Source organism: Neltuma alba, unplaced genomic scaffold, assembly GCF_004799145.2.
Source record: "Neltuma alba isolate B1F8T4 unplaced genomic scaffold, ASM479914v2 tig00011831_pilon, whole genome shotgun sequence".
NCBI lineage: Eukaryota > Viridiplantae > Streptophyta > Magnoliopsida > Fabales > Fabaceae > Neltuma > Neltuma alba.
Genome location: NW_021636442.1, coordinates 101,412 through 113,600, shown reverse-complemented (window position 1 = coordinate 113,600; position 12,189 = coordinate 101,412). Strand labels below are relative to the sequence as shown.

At 35.7% G+C, this 12,189-nt stretch overlaps 2 protein-coding genes across 3 annotated transcripts; both read right to left on the bottom strand.

Annotated features, from left to right (window-relative positions):
- Positions 1-1,720: 1,720 nt before the first annotated feature.
- Positions 1,721-5,127, bottom strand: LOC114718335 (uncharacterized). Of its 2 annotated transcripts, none has more exons than XM_028903623.1 (4): positions 4,829-5,116; positions 4,407-4,510; positions 4,237-4,321; positions 1,721-2,185 (listed from the first exon to the last, which is right to left on the bottom strand). In XM_028903623.1, exons 1-4 carry the CDS (start codon positions 5,042-5,044, stop codon positions 2,096-2,098), a joined length of 495 nt encoding a protein of 164 aa, XP_028759456.1. In that variant the 5' UTR covers positions 5,045-5,116; the 3' UTR covers positions 1,721-2,095. The 2 variants fall into 2 exon arrangements, with proteins under 2 accessions (XP_028759456.1, XP_028759457.1); XM_028903624.1 differs by lacking the exon at positions 1,721-2,185 and adding an exon at positions 2,933-3,690 and having other exon boundaries at positions 4,829-5,127.
- A 4,306-nt stretch (positions 5,128-9,433) lies between these two features.
- On the bottom strand, positions 9,434-12,186 carry LOC114718326 (uncharacterized). The gene is made up of 2 exons (XM_028903612.1): positions 11,844-12,186; positions 9,434-10,700 (listed from the first exon to the last, which is right to left on the bottom strand). The coding sequence occupies exons 1-2, from the start codon at positions 12,179-12,181 to the stop codon at positions 9,434-9,436; spliced, it is 1,605 nt and encodes a 534-aa protein (XP_028759445.1). The 5' UTR covers positions 12,182-12,186.
- Between the last annotated feature and the right edge of the window lie 3 nt (positions 12,187-12,189).

Genomic DNA, 12,189 nt, shown 5'->3' with positions numbered 1-12,189 from the left:
TTTGCTTGTGCTTTAAGTGAAAAAAAATAAATAAAGAAAATGTTTCCATTCCTAGTAACATGTCTTTTCTTTTTCTTTTTTCTTTTTGGTTTTTTTTTCTTACTAACAGTTACATGCCTCCCGAATACGCAGAGGATGGAATGTTCTCATAAAATCAAATATACTCAATTTTGGCGTCATAACCCTTGAAATTTTAAGCGGGAAGAGAAACAACAACTTTTATGATGTTAATAGGCCTACAGATTTAGTAAAACATGTGAGTGCTATTATTTGCTTCTATTTACAATAATTTTCTTAATTAAGCATGCTTTGTACAACTAAAATGTACATTAGCAATAAACCTGCGTACAAAAGGTCCATATAAGTTGAAAATTGCTGTTTCAGGCTTGGGATTTGTGGCAAAATGGAGTTGGCTCAGAGCTAATATATCGAACATTAAGCGATTCATGTGTCAACCAAGAGTTTGTTAGATTTATTCATATAGGTTTTTTGTGCGTGGAAGGATCTCCAGCAGATAGACCAACTACTTCAGAAGTCATTGCTATGATTACAAACGAAAGCACCATTTTGCTATAGTGAAGAAACCTGTATCTACAAATTTAGACAATGTCACTGATGCAGCGTGTGTTTGGGATGCTGTTTGGGGGCCCAAACGTGCATCGCAAATGAAAAAATTCAAGTTATGAAATTTAGTAGCGTTTGGGCTCATGTTTTGATAACATGACTTCTTGACTTGAAATGGACTTCTAAAATAAGTTGTTTCAGTTGTTTTTTCGTTTGCCAATGCAGTGAATAATATCATTAGGATCATTAATTGTATTTTAAATTTTTTTAGCTACCCTGACCTCTCTTGCATGTATATTTTCTCTCATTTGTGGGTGAAAAATTCGGAAGAAAAGAACAGAGGCCTGCGGCCTTTACACCTCCCCAGTATATATTTATCCATCAAATATATTTAATTAAGTATTTTACTATGTTTTTAAATTTCTTCCTAATAATAAACTAATTTTCTTCATTTTTAATAATTTTATTTTCAATACTTCTTCTAAAATGGTCACATTACATACATATAATATTAGATACATATTACTTAATAAAATTTATGTCCTTTTAAGTCATTTTGTATCTAAATTTACTTTTCCATTAATCATCAAATAAGTTTCAGCTTCTTAAACTAACTTTTTTATAAAAGTCAATATAAACATAAATCACATTCTACTATATGACTTTTATCCAATCTAACTTCCGTAAAAGTCAAATTTTAAAAAACTTACTTCTGCCACTACTAACCTAAATACACCCGCAGATTTCATTCTGCCTACAATGTGTCAATATCTACTATGAATGGAAGATAGAGAGGTATGCGCTCTTAAATTATCCTATAATATATTAAATTTTTGAAAATTCAGGCGCAAGGAGAACAACAGCTTTCAAGGTTTATTTTTTTTAACATGTATTTAATATTTTATTAAACATATTGTAAGTAAAGACTTGTTTTTTTCCTGAGTTACTTTAATATAATAGAATTGTTTCTGCTGTGTTTATTTTGGACACTGATAAACACTTGAAATTACTCTGGTCTCAATGTATTTGCTTCGCTGAATCTTACACAAGTCATTTGCATAACCAATTTACTACCGATGGGGAAAACCAATTTACTACCGATGGGGAAAACTAGCATTCGTGGATCGGGATGGTGTGAAAATGTTGACGGAAAAACTTGGAATTTCAAACAATACTAAATACTCCAAAACTAATTCAGCTTTCATATTCTCATAGACACTTCTCTGGTCTCAGGACGAAACAAATAAATCTTATTAGCTACAAATAATTAGAAGCATTCCATAACGACAAAGATGAATCAGCCGCTATTTCAACATTGTTTACTAAAGACTGCCACTATGGTGAATCAGCATATATTATCAAATGAATTCATCGCAAACCAAGTGTCTGGGGAACACATCGCTCTGAACTCTTCAAATTGCTCGTTCTAGGGTGTATGAAATGGGAAAATGAGCGGCCAAGACCACAAAGGAAATGATAATTCGTAACCATTTTCTCTTCCATGTAGTAAGTAGCAAAAACCTGTAACGTTCTAAGCAAAAAAATTGAGCTTCTTCATCACTTTGGCATATGCTGGAGGGACAATAGCTGGTTTTCTGAGTCTCCGTTTTGATTTCTTTGACTGCAGTTGACACCAGAAAATTATCAGTTTCAAGTATAGTATGTGGACCGTCATGAGGTATCAGGTATACTCACATGAGGTATACTCACATGAACAAAATGACTATCATTTGCCAAGTCCAACAATGAGGGAAATGGAAAGAGTTGGTCTTATTGTTGAAAAATTTTATTACTTTATGTGATAATGCATTAATCAATCATCAAATTTGTCTACCGAACCACATTTATCAATATTAAGTAATAAGTAATTGGGTTCAGCACTTTATTAAAATGGATGGGCTCTAATAGAGTAAATCATAATAGGTTGGGATATTTGATTCTGTATTATGGAACAGACTCCAACTCAGACCAATTTCAGAGTCATTGATCCTACTTTAAGGCATTTTTGTGATTGACCGCTCTTATTAACCCTTTATATGTGGTCCTTAAACATTTTGCCCTAACAACAATATACATTCTTGCTCTTTTGTTCATAAGGGCTGTAGCATTCTCTCATCTTCTCCATCAGTACTCTTGAGCAATTATGAATTCCTCACTCAACTTTCAGGTATGCTCTTGCAATTTATTCTCACTTGTTTTAGCACTTATAACATACCGATCAAACGATATCATCATTCTAACTTACGAGTCTTTCTTCCCCTTCAAATTTCAGTCAGTCGAGAATAGACGAGACTCCCTGGAGCAAATAAAAAACAGGGGAAGTTCCCTCAAATTATCTAAGCAACTGGCCTTTTTTTTTGGATACATGGCCAGAATTAATTAGAGTAGACATTCAATTACCATTTCAAATTCTTACTTTGTACTGCTTTTGCAACAGATGTTAACACAGGGCCTAAGCATACACCAAACCATCTTTTCATAATCCAAAACCATGCGCACACATGTAAGGCCACCTATCCGAAGAAAGGCCTCACAATGTAGCTACAACCCATGCAAGCTACTTTGCTAGCATGAAATAGTCAAAAGAATATGTTATAACCATGTGCTATGCATAATTCGGCCCATAGCATCCATGTCAAAGCAGTCATGCCACAAACACAACGAATACAACTAATTGGCATTTTAGATTATCCATCTTCTTAGTAATAAATTAAAATAAAACCACGTCATAGTAACGGCAAACACCAAAACAAGTCCTCAATGAAGCCAATAGCACTTCAGTTTTTCTCAACGGCCTGTACATATTAATGCGCCCGCAAAGTTTATAAAGGAGCATCCTAAGGAGATTCAAATTCAGCTATAACCTATCAATGATGAAAGCCAGATTACACGCGACCATAAGTTGTAGTAAATTGCAAAAACAGTATTTAGTCATTATCTTTGAATACATGGCTTCATTTGTTTATTACAAGTAGTTGGGGAGAGTCATGCACCACAATCGCTAAGCCTATATTTAGGAAACATTATCAATATCCATCCCTCCCTTACTCTTCCTCTCCTATCTTTTCATCACAAAGAAGTGCAAAACATGATCCTTAGGAAGGTTAATGTGTGCATGCAATTGGCCTGGCAGAATTAAAATACTGGCATCAAGTTAGTCTTTCAATATTTAAAACTAAAAGAGGAGCCAGTAGTGTCACAGGTCATCAGCTATCCTCTCAATTTTTTTACCATACAGTGTAAGTGAATCAAGGAAGCACCAAGTAAGCAAGGACAATAACTTTGATTTTAAGTCTTACAAACTCATGTACCAGGGAGAAAGTTTCAACTTTTGTCCATTCAAAGGATTTTATGGTGAGATTTGAAAGAAAAATGTAATATATTCTACATTCATGCATAGAAATTCTTGGGACACCACATTTTCCTGGGGCCAAAGATTTGTTAAGAAGTTTAAGATGTGGTCAAGATAGGTTTTGAGAATTTCTTTGCACCTCATAGCAAGATGTTGAGGGAATTCCGAAAATAGGTGTAAACTGATTTATTCAGTGCACCAAGAAATCAACACGATAATAAGGATTCTAAAGAGCATCCCCAGGAACTCACTTTTTAATACCAAATAACTATCAGATATTTTAAGAGCTTATCTATCTAAAGGATAAGAAAAGGGCAGACCTTCAAATGAGCATTGTGTCGCTTGCCCTCCTTCCAGCGCCTGATTGTCCCATCATTCAATGTTCTGAACCTGGATTTGTAAGACCTGTTCCGTAGTGGAAAAGCTCTTAAAACGAGATGCTATAAGAAAAGAAATAACAAGAAGATGTAAGTTCCAAGGAGAAACGCACGAGTAAAATTTCATCTTGAATTTCTTAATCTTGGAAGTGACCGGAGTCATTGGTTTTCTTCTCTTCTTCCGCTCTCTTGAAGAAACGTGTCGAACTTGAACCAACTACAGTTTCATATAAGGAACTAAAATGCCGTCACAATAACGATCAGCGCGACACCACGAGACTGGCTCGATATATAACATCAACTGTAAGAAACTAAACTCTAAATTTACCATATTCAGTCGATTGGGAGGGGGGGGATTGAACATTTCACTCTTAAATGACTTCGGAACTGAGAAATCAACTACTCATAAGTACAATATATATCAATTTAAAATTCCCAGATCGAAGTCAGTGTCTTCTGACGCATTTTCTCAGAACCCAAACAAAGCTCAGAAAAGACGGGGATAAAGAATAGAAGCCTGAAATCAATAACTTACAGAGAGAGGTAAAGGAGAAGAGCGAAAGGCGTGAGAAGCCAATGTGGGAGGGCATGACGAAGAGGCATTGAAGAGGGGAGAAGGAAGCCGATTACAGGAAGAAAACAGGAGAGGATGCGGGGCGTAGTGAAGCAGACGACGGGAAGATGTTGAAGCAAGAGCTTGGCGAGAATGAAGAGCTAGACACCGAAGCCTGGAGCAGCATCTCAGCATCATCGTCGCCGTCAACGGCAGAAGCTTTCGGCCACGGCGGTCGCCGAATTAAAACCTGCATAGAAGGGATTTAGGCTTCGACTTTGAGGATCCAGTTCGGCTTCCGCCCCTGCGGAGTGTCTGGGCCTTCATAGGCCCAGTCATAAAATGATCCTTATTTCTAAAAAGCCCAAACCCTCCTTTGCAGTTTGCACAGAAAAAGAAATGCGAACTGCGAATGGCAGTTGGAACACCCCAGCAATTTTCTTTTTCTTTTTCTTTCTTTTTCCCGGACGAACAGCCCAGCAATTTTTTTAAAGAACTAAAAAAAATAATTATTAAAAAGTCCTAATAATAACCTAAACAAATGACAAGTTTCAAAATAAAAAATAAGAACTTTAAGACTTATTTTGCAATTATTTTTTCTCTTTGAGACCTCATTGTAATTCTTCCTCTTTTTAAGTAAAATGTAATAATGATAATGATAATAATAATTAAAAATAATCATGAATTCATAATGATGATGTGATAATAGTACTTTGGCCCCAAACAAAAATGATAGTAGCAGTAGTAATGTCTAGAGAAAAAAAAAATAATAATAATACAATAAAACATTAATTGCTGGCAAAATGGTTTTTATTATTTCCAAGTAGAACTTATACCAGCCCTTTATTACTTTGAATAAAATTATTGTTAATGAAAATTAAGATATTAAAAATCAATATATATTGAAATAATTAATATGGTGATAAATTATGTTCGAAAAGTTTAAGATCCTTCTCTTATCTTATTAATCTTTTTTATTTTATATATAAGAATTCAATTATTATATTTAAAATACAAATTAATTTGCAAAATATCTGATATCCAAAACCCTATTAAACCCTAGATTTTAAACTATCCAAACCACACAAATCCAAGCTGGAAAATGAAAAAGAGGTTAGGACATCAACACTAGATCAATTTTTTCATAACCTCTTCCATCATACATGCCTTTTACTAATTTGTACTTGTCATTTCTCTAAATATAAATCAGCTCTAACTATGAAATATACTTCATCCAACTTTAAATATATGAGTATCTTAATATCTGTAAATTAATTTAGCTAATATGTTAAAAACAAAATAAAATATTACTCCTTTAATCCTAAATATAAAACTCATTTTATAATACTCCTCCGGTCCTTAATATAGGATCTAATTGTTAAATTGGTTTTGATCCTAAATATATGACCTATTTCTCATATTTATCAATTTTTTCTAAATCACCCCTATGAATACTCCTTCAACCATAATCAGGTACAAAGGGGTATTAAGAAAGATGATTATAGTTTTTTAAGAAAAACGTGTCACATTTATTATAATTATCTAACTTACCTAACTTCCTTAATATAATCAAGTTAGTTAAACGGGTCTTATATTAAATACCGGAGGAGTATAATTTATACTACAAAATAAGTCTTAAAGAAGCATTAAAAAAAAGGGAAAAAGACAGAAAAATGCACCTTTAACTTCAAAAGCCCAAAAACGTCCGCTGAATTCAAGAAATCCCATTTTGGTACCATGAGACCAAATTGGGATTATTATGTGAAAGGAAAAGACCAAATTGCCCTTCATTTTAAATATTATTTTTAAAATATCACAGCCTCTCTACTGCCCGGCCGGTCACCGGACCTCCGGCGGCGGTGGTCACCGGACCTCCGGCGGCGGTGGTCACCGGAGCTCCGACGACCAGCTGACAATTGGTCACCGAAGCTCCGTCGGTCGGATTATTTTTTTTTGAAAATTTTTACAACTTCAATATAATGGTTAACAACTTTTGTAATGCTATTAACAACTTCAATATAGCAATTAACAACAGCTTTTCTGGGAAATTCAACAAACTCCGGCGACCAGAAACAATTTTTTTGAAGATTTTTACAACATCAATATAATCGTTAACAACTTTTGTAACGCCATTAACAACTTCAATATAGCAATTAACAACAGGTTTTCTGGGAAATTCAACAAACTCAGGTAACCGGAAACAATTTTTTTGAAATTTTTTACAACTTCAATATAACGGTTAACAACTTTTGTATTGCTATTAACAACTTCAATATAGCAATTAACAACAGCTTTTCTGGGAAATTCAACAAACTTCGGCGACCGGAAACAATTTTTTTGAAAATTTTTACAACTTCAGTATAACGGTTAACAACTTTTGTAACCCTATTAACAACTTCAGTATAGCGGTTAACAACAGGTTTTTGAGTTATATAATTTTTCAAAATAATCTGTTGTTAACCACTATACTGAAGTTGTTAATAGGGTTACAAAAGTTGTTAACCGCTATATTAAAGTTGTAAAAATTTTCAAAAAAATTATTTCCGATCGCGCGAAGTTTGTTGAATTTCCCAGAAAACTTGTTAATTGCTATATTGAAGTTGTTAATAGCATTATAAAAGTTGTTAACCGTTATATTGAAGTTGTAAAAATTTTCAACTTCAGTATAACGTTAACAATTACGTTTTTTTTTTAAATTTTTACAATTCCAATATAACGGTTAACAACTTTGATATAACAGTTAACAACAAGTTTTTCGAAAAATTCAAAAAGTGGCATTTTTATAACTTCAGTAATGCCTTTAACAAACTCAAAAACCTGTTGTTAACCGCTATACTGAAGTTGTTAATAGGGTTACAAAAGTTGTTAACCGCTATATTGAAGTTGTAAAAATTTTCAAAAAAAAATTATTTCCGGTCGCCGGAATTTGTTGAATTTCCTAGACAACTTGTTGTTAATTGCTATATTGAAGTTGTTAATAGCAGTACAAAAGTTAACCGTTATATTGAAGTTGTAAAAATTTTCAAAAAAATTGTTTCCGGTCGCCGGAGTTTGTTGAATTTCCCAGAAAACCTGTTATTAATTGTTATATTGAAGTTGTTAATGGTGTTACAAAAGTTGTTAACGGTTATATTGATGTTGTAAAAATTTTCAAAAAAATTGTTTCCGGTCACCGGAGTTTGTTAAATTTCCCAGAAAAGCTGTTGTTAATTGTTATACTGAAGCTGTTAATAGCATTACAAAAGTTGTTAACCGTTATATTGAAGTTGTAAAAATTTTCAAAAAAAAAAATTCCGACCGACAGAGCTCCGGTGACCAATTGTCGGCTGGTCGCCGGAGCTCCGGTGACTGCTGCTGCCGGAGGTCCGGTGACCTGCTGGCCAGTAGGGGCTGTGATATTTTAAAAATAATATTTAAAATGAAGGGCAATTTGGTCTTTTCTTTTCACATAATAATCCCAATTTGGTCTCATGGTACCAAAATGGGATTTCTTAAATTCAGCATACGTTTTTGGACTTCTGAAGTTAAAGGTGCATTTTTTTGTCTTTTTCCCTTAAAAAAAAAGAATCAAATAGAGTGTTACATTAGTTTTGAATGTGGGATCAGAGTTAGCACATACGCTCACGTTAATAGCTTTTTCTTTCTTGACTCTAATCTCTTTTAATATAATATTAAAAATATGATGTGCCAAAAATTTGATTCCACAGTCAGCCACTAGATTTGAGAAATCTATCATATTGAAGCATTATCATCCGCAAGATTAAGCATTTTAAAAAAAGAAGACATTTTTATCAATGTGTTATTTATTGTCTTGACGGAATTTTTATGGAGGAACACTACCTGTGTCCACCATTTTTATCTTGCTGCCTCGTAGCTTTTTTGCTTTGAAATTGTAGCTCCGATATAAGCAAGCCGAAAGAACACTCTAATTAAAATATTATTTAGGTTAATAAGATTTCTTTCAACAGCCTATCATTGTTAGATTTCAACAATCACTAGATAGGAGATATTAGCTGTTTTTTTTTTTTTTTTAACTTTCATGTGCTACCTTTTAAGTTAATTCCTTTTAATATGTTTTTCTAATTTCCTAGGAGGTAGTCTTTTTATCTACTAATTGTTTTAGAATTTTGTAAACTTTGTTTTTTTTTTTAATATATCATTTTGCGTTTTCTTCTTAAGAAAAGCTCACAAAAAAATCTCATTTTTAACTTTTTAATTAAAATTTATGAAACTTTTATCCAACAATCACTGCCCAATCACTAAAGCCATGCACCTCACTAAGACGGAGAGATCCAAAATGCATACACAAAATATTCTGCCAAATTTGCAGAAATCAGAAAATTATCAGCCACGTATATGTTTCAAACAACCAACAAAAAATTACCCATGCATTAACTCAGACATCAAATATTATTTATATAAATATATAAACAGACAATAATTAGTAAATTTGTGCAATCACGGAACAAGATACAATTATACTACTCCCAGGACAAATGAAATTAAAACATATTTTGACCCAAAAGAATCACCATAGGAAAATGCAAGACGATGCATATGGATTCCATTAATCTCTTGCACGAAGCTTCAAACTCGCGAAGATTCCCTCTCCTTCTTCGAATCCAATCCAGACGCCGCATGCGAACCTCTCTCACTTTCTTCTGCAACCACATTCCCGGCCGCCACCGCTCCTCCGATGTCACTCACGTTGCCGAAAAGCAGACCCAATGTTCCCAAAAGAGCACCACAAAAAGCTAACCCGAATGAAGTTCGGAGCCGACCGGGAACCACCGTACCGACCGTGAAGCCGGCACACAAGCCGGCGGCTCTCATCCACGACAACCATATGGCGAACGCACCTTCTTTCCCGGCCGGCGCACAATCCATCACTAATATCCTCCCGGACGCGTGCAGTACGCCGGCCGATGTTCCCTGAATCGCCCCGAATATCAGCAAGTAGCCCCATTTCCAGGGATTATGATTATAGAAGAAGCCAAACCCAGAAGAGAAGATGGATAGCAGAAACCCCAGGATTTGCATTCTCACGGCGTCTATTTTTATCAGATGTTGAAAAGGTTGGAGCAATGGCAGAGAAAGCAGAGGGAAGAGAAAGTAAGTTAGCCAGAGGAACAGCAAGTGAAGGGGCTTGAAGCAGCGCTCACCCACTATGAAGACCACTCCTGCTATAAAAATGCACATAGTGGTGAAGGAAGAGAGGAAGATGCCGGCGAGACCTCCGATTGCGTGGGGGTATCGGAAAATCGAAAAAGGATGGAACTTTGACGGTGGAGAAACAGAGGAGGATGCTCTGTTTGACGATGTGTAGACGTGTAAAACACCAACAAGCCATAAGAGGCCACTGAAGATGGAGACAACCCATAAGCTAATGAACTCGTGCTCATTGGGCTCCCGAAGCATATGGTAGGTGAAGGCGGAGATAATGGCCGCGCCGACGGATCCGACTGCGGCGGAGTAAAGGGAAAGACGGTGGGAGATGGCTTGCCGAATGGAGTATCGGGATTTGGTAAGAGGGCCCGTGAAGGCATGAACCATGAGGCCAAGATGATGAGTATGAGCAGCGCCAGCGATGGTGCTGGCAGCAACAATGCCGGCGATGTAGGGGATGAATATCTTAGTGACTTTGAAGAATCCGGCTGGGAGGCAGAAAACAGCTCCGACGCCAGTGGCGGCGGCAGCGATGATGGGATGGAGGTTGCCGTCAAGATGATAGGAAAGGTAGCCTAGGATCGGAGCAGCGACGGCCAAACCAGTGGCCCATGCTATCGAAGTCCATTCCAAAGAAGAGAAATGAGAACCACTAACCCTAATGGTTCGCTGCGTAAGTTGACCGTACCTGCAATTATTTCACCAATTTTGCATGTCAGTGTAATAAGTTGATTCATTACCTAAGTCAAGAAACACTGCACATTTTAATCAGAAACCCAAAAAAAAAAAGTACTACAAATTCGGATACTTGCGTTAAACTGCAAATTTGTCCAGAAATTTACTCTATACATATACTATTCACAGATAAACCAGTCAAAACAATAAATAGGGAGAGGCAGGGGATAATGTCGGTCAACATTCAAAATGGGGTCTGCAGATTTTCTACATATAGTAATAGTGACTGTTGAATAATTGATCGCCATGTGTAGGAAGCTTTTTTTTTTCCCCCCAACCGATGACGATAATGTATATGTTAATCAGAAAGGCGATGACTTTTAGGTTGGAATCCGACAAAGAATTTTACAATTCCCAGGTAAAGCATACTACTCCTCCGATCCTTAATATAAGATCCATTTAACTAATTTGATTAGATTAAGGAAGTTAGGTAAGTTAGTTAATTATAAGAAAAGTGATATATTTTTCCCAAAACATCATAATCATCTTTCTTAATATCTCCGCTTCCTCTTCTATTTGATTATGGTTAAAAAAGTATCCATGGGGTAATTTAGAGAAAATTAATAAATATGAGAAATGGGTCTTATATTTAGAACTAAAATCAACTCAAAAATTAGGTCCTATATTAAAGACCGGAAGAGTACTACTATAGTTACTGTTTGGTTTTAAACATCAAGCGCAAGACATGGGAATGGCCTTGTCCTTGGTAATTAAAGATCATTATGATGAGTTGATAGAACGCAGGCAGTACATAGGTACTTTTTCACCCCCACATCATCTTGTCTGGTAACTAAGTTTTTAATCCAGCCCCAGAAATTGCAGGACCAGATCATCTGTTAATAAATGAAGTTTTAATCCAATAATGAAAAGAAATTAAATAAAGCAAGAAAGTGCATGAGAGTTTGAAAAGGAATCTTTCCTCAAACTGTTGAGTAAGAAAAAAGGTTTGGAAAAGCAGACACATAGTCCCAAAAAACACACAACTTTTCATGGTTCAAAACAACATGCGCAGTTCATCATAACCAGAAAATCTATCCTTAACAATGAACTGGTACCTAAAATTTTGAAGCCAAAAAGAGGAAAGTGAAAGACTTACAGGTGAATTTCTTTGTCTGAGCAGGTTAATGTAGGGTGGTGAAAGAGCCAGTCTTGAACAGGGTTTGGGTGGGAAGGAAGGTGTTGTAACTGACTGATAATGAGAGGGAAAACGACAGGAATAAGGACCGTTTGGATGAAGTAGGAGCAGAATTCGTAGAGATACCATCCCAAAACTTCAAACTTTGAAGGCTTGTCCTGCATCACTTGGTATCCGCCATAATCGTCTCGGGTTCTTGGAACGCCGCTGCGTGAGCTTGCAGCAGACACCACGTGCCTCCCATGCTCTGGAGCAGCACCGCCGTGGCTATTTCCAGCTTCTACCGTCACTTCCTTCATGGCGGAGG

What these genes read in the sequence shown, in the direction of transcription:
- LOC114718326 (XM_028903612.1), bottom strand. Translation starts at nt 12,181, where the DNA reads ATGAAGGAAGTGACGGTAGAAGCTGGAAATAGCCACGGCGGTGCTGCT. An exon ending in TCAGACAAAGAAATTCACCT is followed by an intron (nt 10,701 to 11,843) that starts GTAAGTCTTTCA and finishes AAATAATTGCAG; the next exon opens with GTACGGTCAACTTACGCAGC.
- LOC114718335 (XM_028903623.1), bottom strand. Translation starts at nt 5,044, where the DNA reads ATGATGCTGAGATGCTGCTCCAGGCTTCGGTGTCTAGCTCTTCATTCT. An exon ending in TTCAAGATGAAATTTTACTC is followed by an intron (nt 4,322 to 4,406) that starts GTGCGTTTCTCC and finishes ACTACGGAACAG; the next exon opens with GTCTTACAAATCCAGGTTCA. An exon ending in GACACAATGCTCATTTGAAG is followed by an intron (nt 2,186 to 4,236) that starts GTCTGCCCTTTT and finishes TGTCAACTGCAG; the next exon opens with TCAAAGAAATCAAAACGGAG.